Consider the following 24,233-nt stretch of genomic DNA (forward strand, 5'->3'; position numbering starts at 1 on the left):
AAGTCTGAGGTTTTGGGGGTCTGTGAACGTATCACAGGCGTAGCTCTCCATCAGTTACTTTTCTCCTCAGCAGTTTGTCCGATGTGATCAATTTATGACAGAAGCAAGTGACTGCAAACTTTTATACCCAGAAAAATGAACCTTTAAGTTTTACTTGAACCTGAACCGGCACCTGACATTCTGCTGCCCCGTCTCTGCCAAGAGTACGCTCTGCGCTATGACAGTATGGTGCTATAAATAACTGAATGATATATATATATATATATATATATATATATATATATATATAGATATAGAGCACTTCACTGCACTCTGCTTTTTTATTCTAAATCCAGCATTCTTACTCAGATATGCTCTCAGGTGCACTTGCATCTGGCACCAATGGATTTAACATGAATCTGTACTCGGTAGTACTGGTGTAATTTAGTCAATACCAAAAGTATTGAGTTGGGTACCCAACCCTACTGTCTGAATATGATTTTAATACTTTCATGAAGTTACCGCAGATTACATTTTTCGTGCAAATTATACTTTTTAAACAGCAGATGAAATTAAGTTAAACCAAAATTTGAGCTGTATTTCACACTTTCAAAGGCAGTGACCGACATCCACTGGATCACTTTACAGTAAAATATGATATGCCTTCTTTAGGCAACAACAGTCATTCTGCAATTAAGCATCCTCTCATACTTGTATCCTTTGTGTGCACAGTTCTTCAGTCTGTAAATATTAATTTACTTTGGACTTCTCAGGATACAGCAGTATTTGCATGTCCTTGACAAGGCCTACACAGAGAGAAACAAGCGTCCAGTCTCTACATGATCAAGTTGAGTCCGTGGATGAGTGATGTCCCAGCCTCATCTAAACTTGAGGTAGGCTGGTATCGAGTAGTTGAAGAGCAGGAAGTCCATGCGATAGAGGTTGTACAGTTTCTTCTGGTAGAAGGGGCTGATGTTATGGAAGAACTGGGCCGCCATGTCTCCTGTAGTCCTCGTGCTCTTGGATGAGGCAGGGAAGCTGACCTGGTCCTCCACCCCAGCCAGCTGTAGCACGTAGCGGGAGTCCTGCTCCAGCGTCTCGTATTTACCCACCACATCGTAGTGGATGAGGCAGGGGTGGCACAGCGAGTGCACCCGCTCCCAGTGTTCGTTGAAGGGCTCTTCTCGCTGGGTTGCCGGGTCCACAAGGTAATAAACAAATTCCTCGAAAGAGACGTCGTTTCCTCTCTCCAGAGCTTCTGGCTGTGGGTCCTGTCTGTGCCGCCGCACTATCTTTGTGCCATATCGTTTATGAAAAGCAGTATTGTAGCTCCGTGTGAATTTGTTGCGATACGCAGAGACCAGCCGCTCAAAGGGTTCACGTACGAAGACGAACTTAAGGTAGGAGCGCAGGCGCTGGTTGATCTGTGAGGTGGAGTACTCCGACAGAGTGCGGAGGTTTCCAGGGATGTGGGCTTCATTGGCAGGGATTGCCAGTGGGTCTCGGAGGGACCCAGCGACACCTGTCAGGACCATGAGCACCCGCTTCCAGTTGGTGCAGGCCACTTTGGGCACATAGCAGTACAGTAAGCCATGCTGGTCATCCACAATGACGTGCTTCAGGTCCTCAGGGATGAGCACTCTCCGTTTGCGGGTGTAGGAGCGGCAGGCTTCATCTAACACCTCCCGTCTGCCCTGATGGATCGCCTGTACTGCTGATTCAGCCTATAGTGAAGAAAAAGAGGAACTGTACAGTGAGAGCTATCGGTGAGAAAATCTAAATCACGCTCCATACAACTTGGTTTTATTTTCATAGTTTTGACTATTATTCAGAAGGTTATAATAAAATTCTATAATGAAATGTGAGTGAGCCTGATGTGCTTTTCTGCTTCCCCAGAGCTGCAAGAAACTCAGGCTGGATCAGTGGAGTTGCAGTCTGGCAAGGACATAGCCACAATCCTTCTTAAAGTGCTACACCCATTAGCACTGCACCAGAGATGTCATCTATTTTTATTCCATGCATTCTTCTTTCTTATAAAAACCAGTGGCCTACATTACCCAAAATGCAACTCAGCCTTTGTGCCTGATGACGTAATGTAATGTACTTTGATTTATAGGAAGACATTTAGGGGAGAGTTGATGAGCATAATGTCAACAAAACCCAAAGCTATAATAGAGGATACTGAATGGCTGTGGTAAACATTATCCAGTTGCGACTTTCACAAGCATTTTAAAAGTTTGTCTGACTGGGATGTGCCAGTTAAATTAGTTTTTCGGAGCTTACTGTAATGGACAGAATTTTGGCAGTAGCGTCTTAAATACTGCTTTTACTGCACAAGAGATTAAGGAGGATATTTTTAAATTAAAACCAGGAAAAGCAGCAGGACTAGACAAATACTTAAAAAAGTAAATTAAAGCACTCCATGCATATTTATGCCCCTATATGTCTCTTTGTCTAACAAGATTTTGAATTCTGGTGTTATCCCTGAAGACTGCATTGAGGTAATTTACCCTCAAAAAAACAAAACCTGTAAACAAACTTTGATCATGAATCAGTTTAATTTAAGGCAGGAGTTTACCACAAAATCAATCCACAGACCTTGCTGTGAGCTGTTTTATGTAGGAACTATTTTCTTTCTACCAAACTTCACCCACCAACTGTATCATCCAACAGAAGGAAGTGTGCATCTACTCATGGACAAGGGGCTTGTGCTCAATACAGATCTAGATGTTAACATTGATGTTAGGTGAGCTTAACAGTAGATGTACATTCTTCTTCTTCTTTTCTTTTTTTTTGTTGTTGGTGCTTTGAGCAGCACAAGCCAAGTGCCTTCTAGTTCCATAACAAGAGAGAGAAGTCAGACATCTCTACAGCGAATATCTCCAACACCCGACACACTGAAACAACCTAAACTGATAAAAAGCACTACAGGTAATAGGAAAAAAGTATGTACTTTTGATGTTGGGGTGAACTGTCCCTTTAAGCATTTGTTCAGAGGAAAAAGACACGTCACTGTAAGGTCAGCCTTACAACACCATACTGAGAGAAACAACCCAGAATGTATAACATTAACATTAGCCAAGTGGAGCAGATAGCCTGCATATTCCCAAAAGATCTCCTAAATGCTCTGAGAAAGTTTATTTACAGATACTTCTCCTCTGGAGGTCTTTATCACGGTGACGTCCACACACTGCCTTAATAAGATCCCGGGTCAGCCAGTTCAGCTTGGCCTCCTTGTGGCACAAACGCCTTATTTACTTCTTTCATTTACTCAGCCTGGCTCACCACTGCAGCGGTCGGAGCCCGGAGTCTCTCAGTTTGACTCAGTGCCTGACACTATGTGTGGCTCTGTATTTACTGGCAGACATTGGAACATCAAGGATAAACCGGACTGGCCAAAGACTGTAGAGCCAACACTGACCCATCTCTTGTGTACTATATGTTTAACAACGTCTTTCCACCTCGGACTTTAATTCCTTCATGTAAGCAATATGGAGATTCTGAGAATATAAAAATAGCCACCAGGACGCACCACAAGACAAACATGCTTTTCAGAGAGAGTACTGAATGCAAACACGTGTCAAATGTGGAAAAACGGCACTTACATCTGAGCCATATGCACTCAGTAACCAAATCCATATGTCCAACTCTTCACCACACCAAAGGCAATCTATGCAGAAGCCTTAAAGATATTGTAGGGAAAAAAAATTAAACATCAGCGAGACTGTTTTATCCTACTATTTGAAATTTGTGCTCAAATCATACAGGTGTTTTGTGGCAGAAAGGAGGCCCTTTTACTGGATTATTTTCACTTGCAATTTGTGAGAAAGGAGTTATTTGCTTTTTTTTTGGTCTTGTCACAGACATGCTTTCTGTGCTAGTCAATATTTTTTTATATTACCAAAGACAATGTGTAATGTGAGGGCATCACCTGTAAAACAACAAGTAATTTTCACTCAAAACTCCAAATTCCTATTAGATCTACAATGCGTCTTAGCGTCTTTCAGCTTTTGTTTTGGTTTTGCGGCCTGACACTTCAACATTTGGGTTCATTCTCACCATGCCCAGCAGTGAACAGCACACAAACACAGTTAGCAACTGGAGAAAAAGCCAAAAGAGCGCTTAATTCTACTTAGTTTTATTAAATCGCCAGAAACATGACTCCAAATAAATGCTGATGTTGACCAGATGTGTAAATAGGCAGCTGTCTGCAAACACCCAATAAGTTTATATGGGGGTTAAAATGGACTGTTGTATTATTTACTGCTTGTTCCATTGCTCTGAAGTAGAAAAAAAATTGAATAATATTAATAATAATAATAATAATGCAAGAATTAAATTAAATGTCAGTGATGAAACTGAGGTGTACGATTAGAATCTGAATGGAATAGTTTTGAGGGTTTTTAAAAATCAGACAAATATCTGAATCTCGGTTCCTATCTGAGCTACAGTGGCTGATGCAACCACAAATGGCTCTTTTTAGATCCAGTGTTTGATTTGTCTGTTTTGGGCTACTGTAGAGCATCATGGCAATAATCCCTATGTAGATAATCAGTTCATTCTAAAGTAATGAAAACACAACTATTCTTATTTTAATGTCTTTCTAATCAAATGAAAACATAGTCATGAATATCATATTGCATTTCTGCCAATAGATCCTTTTAAATCCTACACAGTGGACCTTAAAATCCATAACAAAAACATCTCCAGTAGTCCATAGGAGCTGAATTTTATTTTATCAGCTAAATGGTATGCTAGTGTGCCGGCCATTATCCTCCATTTCCTTCTCCGAGCAAAGGAACACAAAAGCACGGTTATGTATTTATTTACATATAAATACACAAATAAATCTCACATAAATCCAATAATCCAATTCACTGCCCACTTCCATCCTGACAGCTGAAGTCGCTTCCTCGTGTTGAGGGGAAGCGTTTTAAGTGGAAAGGAAGAAAAAAAAATATCACAAGTAATTAAAAGTAAATGATGTCTGCTGGAGCTGGTTTGTGTTCTGGCATGTACACCTTCCTTCTCCTCACAGGGAGATTTAACTGGAAGCAGCTGTTACACCGCCTTACAGCACCGTGCCCCATGGATTCACTCAGAGATACAGTGATTGTTTGGAGCCCCACCCAAGGATGTTCATTAGAGATTTATAAGCAATGTCATAATAAGCTTAACCACAACATTTTTTTTTGAAGGTGTGTTAAGTTGTCTGTGTATTTGTATGTGATCTTGTTTTAAACACAGCGATGTGTGGATTGACACCAGTGATCAATGACTCTGTTGTTTTTATCAAATTGAGAAAGAAGGTCAGGGTGGAGAACCTCATGACAACAATGGAAACAAAGGCTCAGATCTTTGTAGTCATGAGCTCCAGAGACATCTAATACCATTCAGTGTTTTTTCTCTTGAGCTTTCAATGCTTTCAATCTTACGCACATCTGCAGGCATCAATGTCTAGTTTTAACATGTCCATCATCAACATGACGTCATGAGGTACTGCTTATGTTAAATGATCTTTTTGATCTAAGAGCAGACCAGACTTGTTTTATAATAAAAAAATAAATAAAATCATTTACGGACTGCTTTATATGTGATAACGTACCTAAACGGACAGTTCATGCCAAAATCAAAAATACATATTTTTGTCCTATGACCTGTAGTGCTACGCATCAATCTAGATTGTTTTGGTGTGAGTCACCTGGTCTTGGAGATTAGAGATCTCTGCCTTTTCTCCAATATAATGGAACTAAATGGCACTAAGCTTTTGGCTCTCAAAGTTCCCCAGAAAAACATTTGAAAAACTCAACAGCAATTTGTTAAGTGCAGTTTAGTAGAAAGAAATTAGTTACATGAAGCTGACAAATAAACAAGACAAGGTCAGTGGATAATCTTGAGTTACCAATGATATCACTGCGTAGAAGGAAGCGTGCATCTACTCATGGATGAGAGGATCGTGCTTCTGACAGCTCTCAGTAATATCTAGCTCAGTAATGTTAGTTAAGGTAGCTGCACCGATAGGGTGGTGACACAGTTGGTGGGTGTAGTTCGGTAGAAAGAAGATAGTTCCTACATAAAACGGCTCACAAGTTCTGTGGATTATCATGAGCAAGTGGGTCGTGATTTCTGGAAAGGGACATTGATCCTGAGTATTTCAAATGTTGTTGGTTTTTTTTAAAAGATAATATGAAAATGATGAAACTGTATTAACACATAGTTTCAGTACAAAAAACAACACAAAACATTTGTTGATATGTTAGGATGTCAAGAACTACAATCGTGCAGCTTCCTGTTATCCATTTTTTCTGTCTCTGCCAACTCATGATAAAAAGTGTAAGTATAACACGATGTTGTTGTTTGAATAGTTTGAATAATAGTTGACTGATCAGACATCTGATCCGGTATAAATCTGCAGTATCTATTCTTTTCTCATTACTTTCACTTCCCTGTATCTTTAATGGCCACCTTGTGCAGCACAAGAAGAGCTATTATACTAAAATAAAATCTCAACTCTGCAGCTCTGCCACTTCAATCAAATCTGTTTTTCTCTCTCCTCGACAGCCTGACAGTTTACACGATTGAGCAATCTGTTATCACATTACACCCCACCCCTACATTCCTATTGTTTTGTTGATAAACAACCCTATAAACTCTTTATAGATAGTGGACATTACTATGGGACAGCAAAAAAAAACCCAACAAACTTCCTTACCACTTTAGCGATACAAGCTTACTGCAATAACTATTATGTCAATATTGTCTTAATGGACATTTGATTACTGCTGTTTATTGTGTTGAACAGCAGAGGATAAAGACACCACCCTTCACTAATAAAGCAAATGGACACTAAAGGCGCCAGTGTACTCCATCAGAACGGCTTGTCAGACAGTTAAATAACACTAGTGTCCCTTTCCTAGCCTACACAAACTGACACTGTATGCTCCTGTAATGTACAATACTGAGCTCACTCGGTAATAAAATCCCTATGTGCCCACAATCAACTGCTCGTGTTATTATTTGATGATACTGTATGTAACATATGCATAAAAAATATACCTCCATACTCTTTATTTCTCTCTTGCTCTTGATAAATGCAGCTCTTAAATTACTTAGCTCTTAACTGGCTAAAGTGTGACAGTTCCCGTACGAACCCGTAAATCCTCCTCAGTAAATGTCATTGCTGTAATTCAGCAAAGCTGGTTGACCTTTTTTGTCTGCCGGATAAAGCAACAGAACCTGACATGAAAAAACATTACATCAGTTAAGATATCACAAAGATCGGGGTGATTTATGCAGCAGCCCACTACGTTACTCAAAGTGGGAGATACTCTGCTTATAGTTCAGCTGAGATGGATTCAGAAGAGCGGGTGCAAAACAGATGGATTTAATTTGATTGGTTTAAGATGTCAAGAGACAAAAGACATCCATGTTCTTTTTTTATACATCTCTATGCTTAATGCTCATACTCAGGTTCATACATGGCTGAGCATATCCCACACAAAGTGACCTGGCAACCCAACTGGCAGAAAAAAATGTTGGCATTATACGTTTGTACAAACTAAGGATAATTTGTTCATAATTATATAGTTTACAACAATGCTTTGGGTAATGTGTGGTTAGGTTTAGGCACAAAAAACACTTGGTTATGGTGAAGAGGACATCAAGTTTTGGTCAAAAACCCTGCTTGGGAGACACTATCCTAGCAGGAAAAGCAGCAACTTATGACAAGTACACTTTTCATGCCTAAAAGCTGCTGGAAAAACACTGATATGTCACTACAAAACACCAGTGTTTTGTGCCTAAAAATCCGCTAGGTGTCACGATATATCAGTTCATGTATTACATATCCCGGATACAGCCGCTGCCATCTTGCGCTGGTGACATCATGCGGAGCCAGAGTCTGTGCTGATAGTAAGGGCGTTCCCGCCAAAACACCTGTTCAACCAATTGCAAGAAGCCCCATTGAACGTGAGCGCATGGATTGGCTGACACAGCTGTCAATCATGGCAGAAATTCCCCTTTTTGTAGAATCTAATAGATCGTTAAAACCAAACTTATCACATACACAAACACGAACAAACATCAGGATGATGAGAACAACCTTTAGTGACAGAAACCATCTTTTTAGTTTGGCCTATGTCCCGTTCACTAACACGGAGGGGCGGGCTTTATGACCTATCCTGTAGCCAGACACCAGGGGGCGATCAGGTTTGAAAGCTTCACTGTGGGGGAACTGTTATGTTGTCCAGCTTTACAGTCTAAGCAACAGATATTTTAACATGTGCTTAAAGCCATGCTACTGACTTTGTGAGGCTATCGTTACTGTCTGCAGTGCTAAAATCTCACAATATGTTTAATATCACATTTGCCATCTCAATTTAGCATGTTAGCATGCTAAAATTTGCTAATTAGCACTGGACACAAAGTATATGTGAGGCTGATGTCATCTGATGACCTCATGATGGCACTAGATTAAAAGTCAGGGGATCAATAGATCAGTTTTTACAATTCTTCCACTGGGGAGAATGAATATGTGTACCATTTCACAAGAATAAAGAAATGTAAACCAACTTTCTGAAGAAGGCTGGAGGTCGAAGGTCATGTTCTACTTTTAGAACCTACCAATGAAATAAAGGCATTTTCATTTTTTTTCCCTGAACACAAGTGCCTTGGTTCCTGTTTTTTTCTATACATGTAAACCTCAAAGTGACTGCTAGAGTCAAAGTCAGGAAGTCACCAAAATTAAGAGAATTTGGTGCCAGTATATCTAACTTATATGAGATATTTCACTTAATAAGGAGAAACTGACTTTCCCTTTAGTGCCACCATCAGGTCTGAGGATGACCAACGTCCGTAGGATCATCCAACAGGACCATGAATATCTGTACAAAATTTCACATCAATCCACGTGATAGTTGAAAAGCTATTTCAGTCTGGAACGATTTAAATTAATACTGTGTAACACCAGAAGCTACCATAAAGCCACTTTAATGTTAGCTTACCACACTCTAAATTCAGATAATTACATGGTTAAACAACTATGATCCAGGCCTACAAGAAATCTGATGCAACCTGATGAAATAAGAAATGAATGCTTTCCCTAGCATGGAGCTTGTTTGACTTTATTCAACTGAAGTTCTTGTTAATCTACAAAAACTCAATCAGCACATGAATTTGGACTTTTTTTTACTTATCTCTCCCTCAGGATAATAAACTCTTCATCTATCGATTCATTTGCCCAGAGTGCTCATCTGAATTTATCAATCAGAGCTTGAAATTGAGGTGGCATTCTAAAATATGTAAATATTTTGCCAAAAAAAATGCATGAGTAAGCCTGAGAAAATAATAACACATTAATATTTATTGTGTGCAAAGTGAGTTCAGGCTAGGCTTTAATAAGGAGTGATGCTGCTGATGATACTGTTTGTGGTAAGGGAGGACTGACCTGGTCACCGTCATAAAGCGTCTGGAGAGGACTCCTTCTCGACTTTTGTCCACTGCTTCTTTCACCGACCGTCTCTGAGGCTGAGGAAACACAACACATGGTTATATCACTGCCTTTGATCTTCTTGAGGGACAAAGCTTTTATTGAATCTGCCTTTTAATTATACAGCAGCAAAGATAGATACTGTGTTTTGTACCATTCGCAGCTAGAATAAAAAGGGATTTAAAACAAAAGAAACTTTGCAAGCAAACTGCAGTAACAAGGTTCTTCTACAAGGTCATTTTCTTAAACGTGGTTTAAGAAGAAATGTAATTAAAGTTTACCCTAAATCCTGCTAACATAAAGAATAAAACATTTTGCATAGGAAAAAACTATAATTTTATTGGTTTGTTTTTGCCACAGTTTAATCTGCTCCAGTGCTCTTGTAATGGTAGATTAAAAAGACTCCAGTCCAGAACCTATCAATTCAAAGTCCTATAATTTGTTCCTCTATATATAAAAAGTTAATTTTGTCAGACTCTGTGGGTTGAAGACAAGCAGAAAGGCAAAGAACCTAGATAAAGTCTGGCTATGTTGACAAGCATTGCTGGATGAGCTTTCACACCAGCATCAGGTTACACAGCCTCACAGGGTCAGGGCCACAGTGCACTGTTTCACTGCCTGATCGTGACGTTCATTTTGGGCAAACCTAGTGTGGCAATATGTGGCACTGTGGCTTTGTAATCCAATGCAGTGGAAACTTCACTCCAAGGTACTGAAGTCAACTTTACCTCAAACATAGTTTAAAACAAAATGTGACATGACCTCTCCAACAGGTTCGTATCCCGACTGTCAGAAAACATTGGCTAACATTATCAACAGGTAGTAATAATGTTTTAAAGAAACAAATTTAATCTAATGTTCAAAGAAACTTTTCAACTTTATCATTTCAAATAATGTCCCTATAAGTTAAAAGCTGACTAAGACGTAAAATTATAACTGCAACATTCTGGGGATGCTTTGGTGATATTAAGATGTGACAGATCATAGGCTGTTCTTTTATATATAAAAAAAACATTCACACAATGTTACATGAGAACAAAGGAAGCACATTTTTAAAGCAACATTCAGAACATGTTGTTGAGGCCTGAAATTACAGCACATTTTTTATGAAACATCCCTGTAATGTGATATGTTAACAATAAATAAATAAGTAAACAATAATATTTTATAATATTTATAGAGAATGTTACCCTGATTTTAAGAGGGACATTGCCACTGAAAGCATTACTAAAACATTGCATTGTACCATTCACAGAACATGTTTAGAACCAAACATTGCTAGCTGGGATTTACCTGCAGTTTTTAAATTACTTTCTATGTAAAGAAAGGTCTTTACCATTACTGTTGTAATGGTAACATTTTATGTATTTTATTTTATTTTATAGTATCATTTAGTAATTGATTTTACCTTGTATATCTTATCTCTTTTCTTTAATTGTAAATCTGTATCTTTTATTATGTTTTTATAATGTATTGCTCTGTAAATCACTTTCAATTGCCCTGTTGTAAGAAATGTGCTATACAAATAAAGCTGCCTTGCCTTGCCTTGCCTATATCAATCTAATCAATCTCCCAGGAAAGTAAATAAGCATATTTCCCCCCGAAAGCAATAATTTAATAAAGATTTCATCATATTTAATAAAGTGATCAGAGATAACCCAATGAAAACAAGACAACTACTCAAGAAACAGCCTGACTCTGTCCCTCAGGTCTATGCCTGCCATGTGCAATAAATTCAATATGATTCATTTTCCTGAAAATCCTGACTTTTCACCCGGCTCTTAAGCATACAGGCGAAAGTGGCTGGCATGATATCCACTTAAGTATTCTGCATTGACATTCTGTGCTTGAGGCAAAGTGCATAGCAAGTAAAAACACACAAGTTCTCCAGACGTGGCTTACCAATGCATAATCAGTAAAATTGAATATCTTTAAAAGAGTCATGAATCAGGTCAGGAATCAGCAATGCAACTCACTGTTGAGTCAGTGCGCAAGAAGTCTGTTTCAGCTGATCCTTTTAAAGATCTTATGACTGCCATTCTACAGTGTTGTCATTCAAACTAATGTAAAAGTCCCACTAACTGCAGTATGTTTTTCAAGTAGCCTACAGTTAAATCATCCACATCCTCTGTGCATTGTATCTGTATGCGACTGAATTTACAAGTACACGGGACTCATTAGCGGCATTCATTCAGGAACATCGAGAGAATGATGCATTCTCACAGAATACTGAGACTACAGGAAGATTCAGCTGAGTGACCACGTCTGTGTGTGTCTGGCTCTTTCCACACTGTGGTGTGATCGGGCCAGTCATGTGTGCCAAGCTGCTTATGAGCTGTAAACCCACTGACACACTCATGGTGGAGACATGAGCTGATGAGACATGTACAGTACTGAACGTGTAATTATGGCCAAATATGGAGGAAAACAGTCGATCTTGCAAGTAAAATTTCCTACTGGGGTATCATTGTTAAAGGACTGAACCCACTAACTTCAAATTAAATGTGCTGCAGGCAACTCTAACTTAAACAGAAAAATGAATCGACATATCTTTTTTGACATGGCAAGCTAACTGCAAACATGCTATCCAAACACAGGAGCTCCTGTGGCTTAATTCTCTCTTTTTCTTCTTCTTCTCCTTCCTCTATTTGGGCTTCTTCTATGCAATTTTATTCAAGAACTAGATTTACTGCCTCATGCTTATATTTCTCCACATACCAGTCAAGTTACAGATTACTTCCATGCCTGTCCAGACTCAGAAGGCCACTCATGTAGCCATGACAATTGACAATTCTTCAAATATGGATGTTGCTGCTGCAAAGAAGACAGATTCTAAAACACCTTCAATCTTCAACCCGGCAGCACAGAAGTTCTACACATTCAGTTTCAAGCTATAAACCCAAGATTAGTGTCACCAATTTGGTTTTTGAGCAAACGTCTCCCATTACTGTTCCTGAGTTATGGCACTGAATAACAGCAAGAGAAGTGTTTTTGCAGAGCATTATCATGTCACAGGGAAGTTGACCTTTGGTCTTTTGGATATAAGATGTCTTGGCTTCACCATTTTATCCCTTTTAGACATTTGTGTGATTTTTTTTTATAATAAGCATATAAATCCTTAAGTTATGGCCAAAAATGTGGGTTTTAATGTCAAAATTTAATCTAATCTAATCAGCTCACTGTTTAGTCCAATTGGATGTTTGTGCCAAATTTGAAGATATTCCCTCAAGGTGTTCTTGAGATATCTCGATAAGAAAAACGGGACTGACCATGTCAAAGTGATCTGATTTTTGACCACCAAAATTTAATCTGTTCATTGTTGAGTCAAAGTGGACGTTGGTGTTGAATTTGAAGAAATTCCCTCCAAGCCAATTTTTGAGCTATTGCATTCACAAGAATGGGATGGACAGACAGATAAACCAAAAATCTAATGCCACTGGCCTTGGCTATTGCCAAGGGGGAGGCATAAAATGTTATTGAAAAGAGATAATGAAGTGCTCCAGGCTAGTGTTCAGTTAGCAAACAGGTTACCACATCAGCTTAGCTGAAATTTAGGTTCACACAGTTTATATAAAAAAAAACAAAAAAAAAACCATTGACTCCTGTCTTGTAACTTTCCACAAACTCTGGAGGAGCAGTTTACACTGACAGAGATTAAACAACAGAGAATGCTGACACACTGCAAATAAGTTGCCCTAGTGTCTTTTTCTTTGGACTGTCTTGCTTTCTGGCCCCTTAAAGTTCAGCACTGTCAAGATGGCTGGCTATTAACATCAGTCTGCAAAAACCCCACATGCAGATCACTGTGATCCATTTACATTAAACAGACAATTTTACTGTATGAAATGCTGAAGTGTCAATGCCACATTGTGAATGAGATGCCAGCTTATGCCTTATTAGTGGAATGAACAGAGACAGATGCTGCTGCCAAAGGACGTTTTTGTCCTCCGCCTTGAGCTAGCAACGTGATGGGATCATTCTGCTACAGTACACTGATTTATCTGACCTGTTTTCAGAAACCCATTAACATGTCTTTATGGAAACTACCAGTGATTCAGGAGCTCGTTTCCAATATGACCACTCCCACAGCCATCTTTCCTACCCTTCTTAAATGAAACACCAGTCAGCAGAGGTAACGTCTGAAATAATGTTGGAACTGACAAATACCTGGCAAGACTGCGAGTGTTTCAGCAACAAGCTGAGATGGCACATTGACTGGGCTGAAAGAGTGCATTGTGTGTCATCACTCCACTGCTAATGTGGCATTACTCAGCAAGTGAGGAAATTTACAATCTGCAATTTGTTATTCAGCGAAGAGCCAGGAGAAAATATCAGGGAATTAAATGATTCAGTTGCTAAAGCTGAGTTAAGAAATGTCTCCCAAAGTGCAAAAAAAAAAAACTACCAAGACATACACAACTTCGAATGTTATGGACTTAAACCATGAGCGATTAACCAAACACTGTCTCAGCTGTTAGCTCAAATTCCTCCATTGAGCAGATTCACCAACCCCACCTAAGGCTTATTCAAAGGAAGGAGTAGTCCTGTTGGTTTAACCCTGTCTAGACCCAAAACTCCACAGCATTCCTCCACACTTGCACAGAACCAAGGTCTTCGGAAATGCAAAATATAGAAAGGCCGATGTGTGTTCCTCCTGTCCGGGTCATAAACGGAGCTCTGTGTTTGGGTCCCACTGGGAAAACTGGGGCCCCCTCCCCCCTCCTTGGCCTCTCCTGCCAGAGAGCAGCTTTACTGAGAGACACACTGTACAAGGGAAAGCCTGATCCTTTTCAGCCACAAATGTGTGTGTAAAGGGTGTTAGTGCAAAGGCAGAGGCATGTGGGTGGTGTACTGTCTGTTTATTGAGACTTAGAAAAATGTAGGCAGATGTGAGTCTTTCTGATCCTGTTCAAAAAGAAAGGAAGTGTTAGTTGGCCAATTTTGGTATCACCTGCATTTAAACGGGGCCAAAAACTATCTGCGAAAAGTGATGATTAAAAAAAACACTGGCAAAAAATTGACGTGCAGCGGTTATATAAGCAGATGTCACAAGCTGTCCCCACTGCTTGTCTGGATCCTCTCCAATGTTTAAATCATTAACTGGAGAGCTGATTGCTTGCAACACTCTGCTCCACACTCTGACAAGTCCCTAATATGTGCCATGAGTACCTGTCAGTTTGTAGGGAACGTTCCATCTTTGTTCACTGAAAACCAGAATTTTAAATGATGTGGATAAAAAACAGACAAAGAGCAAGTCATGCTGGCAGCTTGGTGAGGAAGTTCTAAGGTACAAGGGTGCTTTGAGCTAAATGCTGCCACAGCAAAATGCTCACAAAGACCATGTTAACTCGCTAGTATTAACCATGTTGGCCACTTCAGTTTATGCGGCATTCACACAGGAGTCAGCAGAACAAGGAAAAAAAGGAAAATATCCTGTTATAGAGTACCCTAGGAGTGAAACCCCAAACCCAGAAATTAGTTAGCATTTCAGTATTCACAGTTACCTTGTCTCAAAGTCAATTTTTTCTGTTTTAATGGGTTTTTGGTAAGATATCTGAAATAAGGTCTGTGGTTAACAGAAGCTAAGAGACTTTCATGTTTTGTTCTGCACCGTAAAGTCCATCAGTAAATACCCTGCTCGTAAGGATATTATGTCTTCAAAAAAAAAGCAGCTGCTAACAACTGGCTGAAGAAGAGGACAAAACTTCACCACACCAAGCAGCACCAAACACAGCTTTACAGCCTTGGTGTGGTGGTGAGGTTAAGTCATGTGACAAGTGTAGTTTGTTTAGCTTTTAACTTCTGGCAATTGCAATGGAAAAATCCCATAGGCTTTTTGATGAGGGAGCCTCTCGCAAAGATATAGTGATGTAATGGCATCCTCAGCAGAGAATGAAGTCATGCACCTCTGTGTGTGCTGTAATCTAAGCTTCTCTATGGTTTGTAGTGGTTAAGCCTGTCTGGCCACACGTGCATGTTAGTGCATGTGTAAATCCCACTGCTAGCTCATCGCCGCTGCTTTGCACTGCACTTATACAGCTGTTACCGCTGATATCAGGGTGACAGTGTTGCGGAAGCACAGCGCACTTACCCTCCAGTTTCCCTGTTCAACACCATAAACTCTGTCAGCACTGTTGCTTAGTGCTGTTTAAGGAGTTAGCACCGTTACTTGCTAGCTCAGCCACATATATTCTGCAAAGCATGTCCCGCAACTTCTATGCTCTTCATGTCAAATAAACTGAATTTTTAATTTGATGCAACTGCCAAGCAACAGTGGCTTGGAAGCAGTTTTGCCAGCATTCAGGTGATATTCCTGGAGTCGTTTTCATCAAGTGGGAGATAATGTGCCTGATGTAAGCAAGTGGGAATTATAATAAGGCAGATGACGTAAACTGTGGTTTATAGAGAAGCCACAGCTGCTGTTGTAGTAAACTGTGTAAAGCACAGCTGAGGCCGATGGGAATTGCATTAGCTTTGCAAGTATTTGGTTATAAACCAAAGTACTGGAAATTCTAACTGGTGGCAAAATGTGTTCCGATGACTCATTTGACTGGATAATTAAACACTTACATTTGAAGGTGGTGTTGAGAGTCAGAGAATCCCCACAGTCATTAAGATTAATCCACTGGGAACCTTGACTTTCTATATCAAATTTTATGGCAATGATCCAACTGATATTTTTTCAACATATAGTTCAGTCTGGACCACAGTGGTGGAACGACTGACTGCCGTTGGTGCCAGAACCACACGGACTTAAGCAGAACAGAATTCTGTCTTATTGAGCACTATCAACACTGAAAGGACAAACTTGCTAATCAAATCAATGGAGGATTTCGGCTCAGAAAGCAGATGGTCTTCATAAAAAAAAGAAATATGCTCTGGGGCGCTTGCTGAATCATCAGCCCCTGCAGCTCTGTGTCATTAATATGCAGCTGGCTTGAGGAGAACAGGTTGGAACAGCAGGGCCACGCTGACCTGTCAGAGGATGGCCCCGGATGGCTGAGGATCTGACAGCAGTTAAAAGACTGAACTGATTTCAAGTGACATCTTCAGCATATAAACATTAGGTCACAGTGTCCCTCTGCGGATATTTCGTTGTGTTTATAATTGGACAATGTCACATACACATCAGACTTTAGGGACCAAAGCTGATGCCATGTCTATATTATGTCCAAATTAGCCCTGGAGGTGTTTCAATGAGGCTGGAGCACTGAACAGTTCATTTTTAAGAGTCTATTAGGGCCTCAAGTCAAGCCCAGGCAAGGAAGGTATGAGGTGGGGGTACCTTTGCTGTACAGGAATAATGACAATAGCCCCAAGGACCAAGCAGTCTCTGAGGTTCTGCTTGATAACCATCAATTCACATCTGTATCTGTAAATGTTACTGGAAACATGTAAATCAGTATTGACAGCGCTATAAAAAATGCCGCGTACCAGACCAACCTGCCCAAAACAGCCCTCTGACTCCTCAGTCTTTGTGTCCGTGTAAACCTTATAGAGGAAACAACAGCTGCCCTTTGTAGTAAAGACACCACATGCTGGAATACATGCTCATCTTAAAGGGACAGTTCATTCCGGTTTCGGTGTGAGTTGCAGTGTTGGGAGATGTCTGCCTTATATCCAATATAATGAAGCGAGATGGCACTCTGTTTATGGTTCTAAAAGCACACCAAAAAAATACATTTGCAAAACTCAAGTCTCTTCCCCGAAATCATGACCCTGTTGCTCAAGATATTCCATAGATCTTGTTGTGAGCAGTTTCACATAGGAACGATATACTTTCTAACAAATTACACCCACCAACTGCATCCCTGCTAAGAAGGAACCGTGCATCTACTGCTGGCTTACGTCACTGAGCTAGCTAACATTACAGCCTAGCTGAAGAGGAAGCCATTAATGTTTACATCACACACTGTCACAAACATGAGCCTCTCCTCCATGAGTAGATGCACACTTCCTTCTGCATTGTGATGCGGTTGGCAGGTGTAGTTTGGTTAAGAGAAAATAGTTCCTAGGTCCTTAGATTCAGATTATTTTCATTGTCACACTTGTAGGCTTCCGGCCCAACTGACACTGACACAAGTGACATCACTTCATCACTTGAGGCAATTTACCAGACTCAGCTCACCCGTTAGGGCCTGTAAACAAACTTTGATCAAAAATCTGTTAGATTTAAAGCAATAGTTCACTTCAAAATCAATTTACAGACCTTGTTGTGAGCTGTTTGATTTAGGAACTATTTTCTTTCTAACAAAGTACAACCGCCAATTGTATCACAATGTAAAAGGAAGCGTGCATCTACTCATGGACAAGAGATCTGTGCTTGTAACAGTGTGAAATGTAAACTGAGCTGAGCTGTAACCTTAGTTATCTTAGTGTTGCCAGGTGAGATAGCAGTAGATGCAAACAAAAAGCAACAAAGTCCCGCCAGTAGATGCTTCTACTAGGCAATAAGGTTGGTGGGTGTAGGTAAGTCAAAAGAAAACAGTTCCAACATGAAACTCCTCACAATGTCTGTGGATTATTTTGACTAACCGGAATATGATTTCTGGAAAGATACATTGCTGTTGCGTTTTTCTTTCCTTTTTTTGATGTTTTGAGCACCACATGTCCAGTGCTGTCTAGTTCTATTATATTAGAGGGAAGGCAGACATCTGCATGGCCTATATCTCCAACACTCTGCAACTCACACTAAAATTATCTAGACTGATTAATAACACTATACAGGTAAGAGAAAAAACCCGTTTTTTTCTAATTTGGGGGTGAACTATCCCTTTAACAAGTCATTTTTTTCTGCAAGTAATTCTCAAAGAATGAAGAACAAAATTGCCAAAGCTGTGAAAATTTGAGATTTTTAAAACTCAGGTTGCTTGTTATAAAGTGGACTTGGACACAAGTTAAAATTGTCTCGGACCAACAGGCAGATTTTATACTTGAGGGGTAAAAACCAGATGTAATGTCTGGCTAAAAAGGTCAGTTTTTCCAGTGGGGAAGCATTTCATGTTCTGTAAAACCACTGTTTCTACCCTCTGTGTCTATGACAGTGCAGCACACTCAACATGTACTGTAAACATAGTCTGCATCTCTGTAATTATCCTAAATTTAGATTGGCGCTGTGATTCCTGCGTGCAAAGAAGGGTACAATTCAGAAAGATGACATTTGATACTGAGTAACTGAACTGGCAGTGCATTCCTTTGTTATGTGGCTGCTCTCTTGCAGCTTTATATAGTCCTTGAACAAACAATACGACCTTTACCCCAGATGGAGCATGAGAGGGAAGGTGTTCTAAATGCAAATAGGACGGACTGGCTGCATATCTGAAACCAATTTAAACTGATTTAAAGCTGACTGAAAGCTTTAATGCCTGAAACATGAGATGCATTCCATGTACATACAGGCTGCTCGAGACTAAAACACTAGAGGGAACCTCTGAAATGCTAAATAATCATCTTCAGATGTTTCACCGTTAGAACTGGGTATCAGTATTTGATGCCTTTAAGGTATCAAGCAAAATAACCACGTGTCAGATTATTTTGCGGTTTGGCTCAGAGGCAGAGAAAGGTCATCCGCTAATCGAAGGTTGGCAGTTCATCTCCGGCTCCTTCAGTCAACATGTCAAAGTATCCTTGGGAAAGACATTGAACCCCAGATTGCCTCTGGTGGCTGCTCCATCAGTGTGTGAGTGAGTGTGATAGTTAAAAGTAGCAGGTGGCACCTTATACGGTTGCCTCGGCCACCAGTTTGCAATTTGTGTGTGTTAATAGCCACTTTTACAAAGAGATCGTGCTATACGGCCACAACGAAGTCCCGCCTCCATACTGACCTTTACACAGAACGAAAAGTTGGCTGCATCATTCTTCTCCTGTGTGTGATTATACACTGGATCGCAGCATCCCGTTATCAAAAGAGGCATAACGGGCATGACGTTTAACAGCGTACGAGCGTTGGCCTCTAGTGTGACATAAAACATGCATCCGCAGCACTTTCTTAACAATAACAAAGGCAAACGTGTTGATCACAATCATTTACCGTCTCTGTTACATGGCAGCTGATCTCGTTCTCTGCTTAATTAGTGATCAAAATGTCACACTTGTGTCGTCCACCATCACGTCTTTTCAGCTTTACGTTAACTCAAACCTTGTTTGGGGGCTGTTACTTCCTCCGTTCCCAGCTCAGAGGCAAGACCAATCTGCCCCCCATTCGACAATTGGATGTTATATACAGAACGGTGAAGTAGCATAACGACGTGATATCCCCACCTTGAACAGGCAGTGTAAATGTGGATAATAGATGAATGTGACTTGTAGTGCGAAAGCACTTTGAGTGATAAAAAATTACTTTTTAATAATTATGTGAATTATTAATGGTGCAAATACAAAGTAAACTTTTGATAGCATACTAGAATAATAACATCAACTGATGTTTCAGTCCCCTAAACGCATTTTGCTGCAATAAAAATGCCTGAAATGAGATGGACAGACTGAAAACTTTCTTCTTAGTTAAAACAGATTTCAACAACGTTTTTCTTTTGGGGGACATAGATGCAGATTAAAATAGGTCATTAATCCTAATTCATGGCAATATATGTTTTCGCAAAACACAGCATATTGTAACACATTTACAATCGCAATAATGTTGCATTGCAAACTAAGTACTGCGATAATATTGTATCATGGGACCTCTGGTAATTCCCACCCCTAATGATGGTTACCTCATGTACGTTTTCAGAAATTAACCCTAGACATCTTCAAAATGCAATTAAGTACATTAACAGTGTACTGGCTGTATGCCAGAATGTGAGGTAAGGTCAGCAGAAGACTAAACAAACTGTGGCTTTAGGTTTTTAGGAGCGATTAAGAGAGATGCCCTGGTTTGTAACATTGCCTCAGCCACTTTTGTTGATCTTAGTGATGACCTCATCAGTCACCATGTTTTGCTATGGCTTCTTTGTGCAAATTCAGAGGTTCTCAAGGGAGAAATTCTGGCATCGGCTAGGGATGATTTAGCCCTAATGTGTCCCTAGGGGTAAGGTGGATATACTGTTTGATTCCCCAGGGACATGTAAAAATAAGCACTAACGTAGGTGAAATATGCTGCTCAGAGTGCAGACGGTCGTCTTGCCACATGCCTTAGCAAATAAAATTCTACTTTTAATTATGGCCTAAAAAGCCCAGCATTTTTTAGAACTTTATAGAACTTCAACATGAGAATTTGTTTCATCGACCAATAATCATCTCTCCAGTGCTGACAGAACCAGAGAGAACCAGAGAGTACAAAGTAGAGGAATCATATTAGCTGTTGCAGCATCTCATTTCTAAAACCCCAGGGTTTCCTACACATTCATTTATTTGGGGCGTGAACATGATCCGTCACCAGAAGAGCATTTTTGGGGCTGGACTATTTATTAGGAGAGCTATTGGAATATATACATGTTCGGTTATTTATAGGGCACAGAGTTGGTGCAGCAGAAAATCAGGCACACTGAAACCTGGCCGTTCATCGTGGTCTTGGTTTTGCCATTGCTGTGGTCCTGTCTGAAGCTGCGTCTGTGTTGTGGGTCCTGGTTGCGCCGATGCCGTGATCGTTCTTGACGCAACTTTCTACTGTCATTATTATGCGTCGTGCCTCCACTATCAGTATACGCATGGACTTTTATCAACACCCACAACATTTGCACGTAACATCACATGCTACTATAGAGTGCCTTTAGTAATTTTACACCTATAATTATTGTAATATGTTGTGCTTTTGTTACCATTATTGTTGTGCATCTCCCCCCTCTCTCACTCTCTCTCCCCGTCTTTCTCTTTCCTTTTTGTCATAATTGTAATTTAATTGCTATTTACGACAGCTATTGCACGTCTGTCCGTCCTGGAAGAGGGATCCCTCATCATCCTCTGCCGCTCTTCCTGAGGTTTCTTCCATTTTTTGCCCCAGTTACAGGGTTATTTTGGGGAGTTTTTCCTTAGTCGATGTGAGGGTCTAGAGACAGAGGGATGTCGTACGCTGTAAAGCCCTCTGAGGCAAACTGTGTTTTGTGATGATGGGCTTTATGAATAAAATTGAATTAAATTGAATTGAATTCTGCTGGTTCTTAGACTTTGCTTTACCTAACAAACATCTGCACAAACGTCAGATTTTGGGTGGCCAAACAGTGGAATAACATCCGTCACATGATGAACTGTGGCCAAAAGATACTTTTTCCCATAGACTTACATGGCAAAGGAGAGATCTGTAGATTAGTGGAATGTTTTTTTTAGCATCACATCCCCCCCATGAAATGACTCATTTACTATCAGGATTTGATCCACTCAGTACAATAACATCTGGAGAGTAGAAGAGCTGCACAACTGAATCATTGTATCCCCATTCAGCAGAATAAAGAACAAGATGAGGTTAAAAAGTAAAGGGTAGAGTACGTACGAAATGTATAACGCCAAAAATGTATCCACGTTGTCGTTGTTGGATATTCAACCCATTTCTAACTTGTTTGGTATGTGATGTAATAGATATTAACTTTTAACGTTTCTTCATCAAAATCAAAGAGAAAATGATGATCTTAAGGACCATTGAAAACAGAGGAGGATAATTCAGGGAGGCACATGGAGCCAGCTACTGTGAATGAAACATCACCACAGAAAAAAATCCCGGAATGCATCAAACGTGACACACCGATGTAGTGTACAATCACCACAGGATTCAAGGCTTTTTATTTCACCTTGAATGCTTTTAGTGGTGTTTACAGCTCATTTCAAGCAAATACTTTCAGAGTATGATAGAATGGAATCTGTCTCCACAAGAGGCTGGTCTTTCATAAATTCCAGCAGCCTTTACACCGTGTCTCACATCCAGAAATGACTGACTCTCTTAAAAACCCCAACGCTCCTCGCAGTATGGGCTATATAAGCTTTTTTTTGGCCCGTGATATAGCTCGGCGTGTCTGAATGAGGCCATTGTATGAGGCAGAGAGGGACCTGGAAGAGGTGAAACTGACCGAGGTCCAGCTCTGCTACCAGCCAGCTGCAACCTCTCCACATAGCAGAGGAAACACTCCACTAATCAGTTTGTTAATGAAACTGTTCCCCCTCTAAGATCTGTGGCTCTTGGAGAAATCCAGACTCAGGTTAGGAGTGTAGAAGGAGGAACATAATGGTAGAGAAGGAGGACATACTGTACTAAGAATCAAGACATCCCTGTACTATCATTTGAATGGCTTAAAACACAGTTTGTCTTAGGCTTTGTTAATTAAAGCACACTTTGTTTCAGAATATCACAGTGTCTCACAGTGCATGACATGAATGGATTTCATTATAATGACGTGGACGTAACATGAGTGAACCTGATACATTACGGGAGCAGCACGCCTGCTGCTCAATGTAAACTATTGAGATCACACCAACAGACCATGCTAGTGGACAATTAGACATCAGGTAGTATTTGTTACACTAAAAATATTAATAATAATTAAATAAATACAATCTTATGTCGAATATTGAAGGAAAATATATTCATTACCTCATGGGACTTCCATAAATGGTCCTTTTGGGGCCTGTTCCTTCCCATGTGGGGGTGTGGGGGGGGGTCAATAAAGTACAGTACCGTGATATTTTCTGTGCCAATATTGTATCAATACATGAATGCTTAGTATCATTTTGTTTTATTATGGAACTAATTATTAGTGCAAACACAAACTAAACTTTCTGTAGTACAATACAATAATAAAATCACTTGCTTTTTCAAGCCACTAGATAAATTTTGCTGCAATAAAAATGCAATAAAATAAATATAAATTGAGAATAACAGATGGAAAACTTGATGTTGTTAGATAAGACAATGGTGAAAAAGTAATAAATAAATAAATTGCAATACATCACAACATATTATATCTCAATATATTGGAAGATATAAATTGCAATAACATTGTATCATGACTTATAAGTAAAATCGCGATAATAGCGTATTGTGGGGCATCTAGAAATTCCCACCCCCATTATCTTTGTCTACAGCCTAAATTAGATCCTAGCTGTTGATTCTTAAATTATTTTTGTTGTTTTTATTTGATTTTTTGTGAATAAATGAGGAAAATTTAGACTTGACATTATTCTAAGAGAGGTGGAGAAGAACGGATGGATTCGACTGTTATATTTAAAATAGGCCTAATTTACTTTGATGGAGACTTGGTGTTCTTTTCTTCACAACTACTGAGGCCTTACACTTGTTTTATTTTAGAGGAAAATTAAATGTTTCGACAGTATTTGCCACAAAGGCTTAAGATTTGAATGCATTTGGCTCAGCTGTGACGCTGATAAAGAAGGAATTCCTGCTCACTCACCTGGCTTCAGACTGCTGTTAAAGTAAAGGATGACCATGATGAAACATCCCAGACACAAGGCAAAAACCATCCGAGTGACTTTGGGTTTCCTCATCCTGAGTCTCTGCAAACGACCGAGCCGCCGAGCGGGATCCAGCTGCCAGGGTTCATGCGAAAAACACGCGTTTTGGGTTTTTTTTGTTCGAACGGCGGGGTCTACTTTATCACCGATAACAGCATCGATCCGGCGCGCTGACCTTTGCCGCTCCTTATCTCCCTGCACATCCTCGTATGTGCAGTGTGGAAGTCGCGGTGGTGAAGAGGGTGAAGGCAGGACAGAGGCGAGCCGGGCTGCGGACACCGCTGCTCCGCCGGCTCTCACGGTTACAGAGCCGCTACAGTCCGCCGGCTCACAGAGGCTGGAACAGGCGGCATTTACTGTCGGTGTAGTCCGA

The 24,233-nt window shown here is 40.1% G+C and overlaps 1 protein-coding gene across 1 annotated transcript; it reads right to left on the reverse strand.

The window, feature by feature from the left end:
• Positions 1–277: 277 nt before the first annotated feature.
• Positions 278–24,233, reverse strand: si:ch211-236h17.3 (carbohydrate sulfotransferase 11). The gene is made up of 3 exons (XM_042497245.1): positions 23,800–24,233; positions 9,425–9,504; positions 278–1,703 (listed from the first exon to the last, which is right to left on the reverse strand). Exons 1-3 carry the CDS (start codon positions 23,891–23,893, stop codon positions 858–860), a joined length of 1,020 nt encoding a protein of 339 aa, XP_042353179.1. The 5' UTR covers positions 23,894–24,233; the 3' UTR covers positions 278–857.

The sequence above is a fragment of the Plectropomus leopardus genome, chromosome 2 (assembly GCF_008729295.1).
Source record: "Plectropomus leopardus isolate mb chromosome 2, YSFRI_Pleo_2.0, whole genome shotgun sequence".
Lineage (NCBI taxonomy): Eukaryota > Metazoa > Chordata > Actinopteri > Perciformes > Serranidae > Plectropomus > Plectropomus leopardus.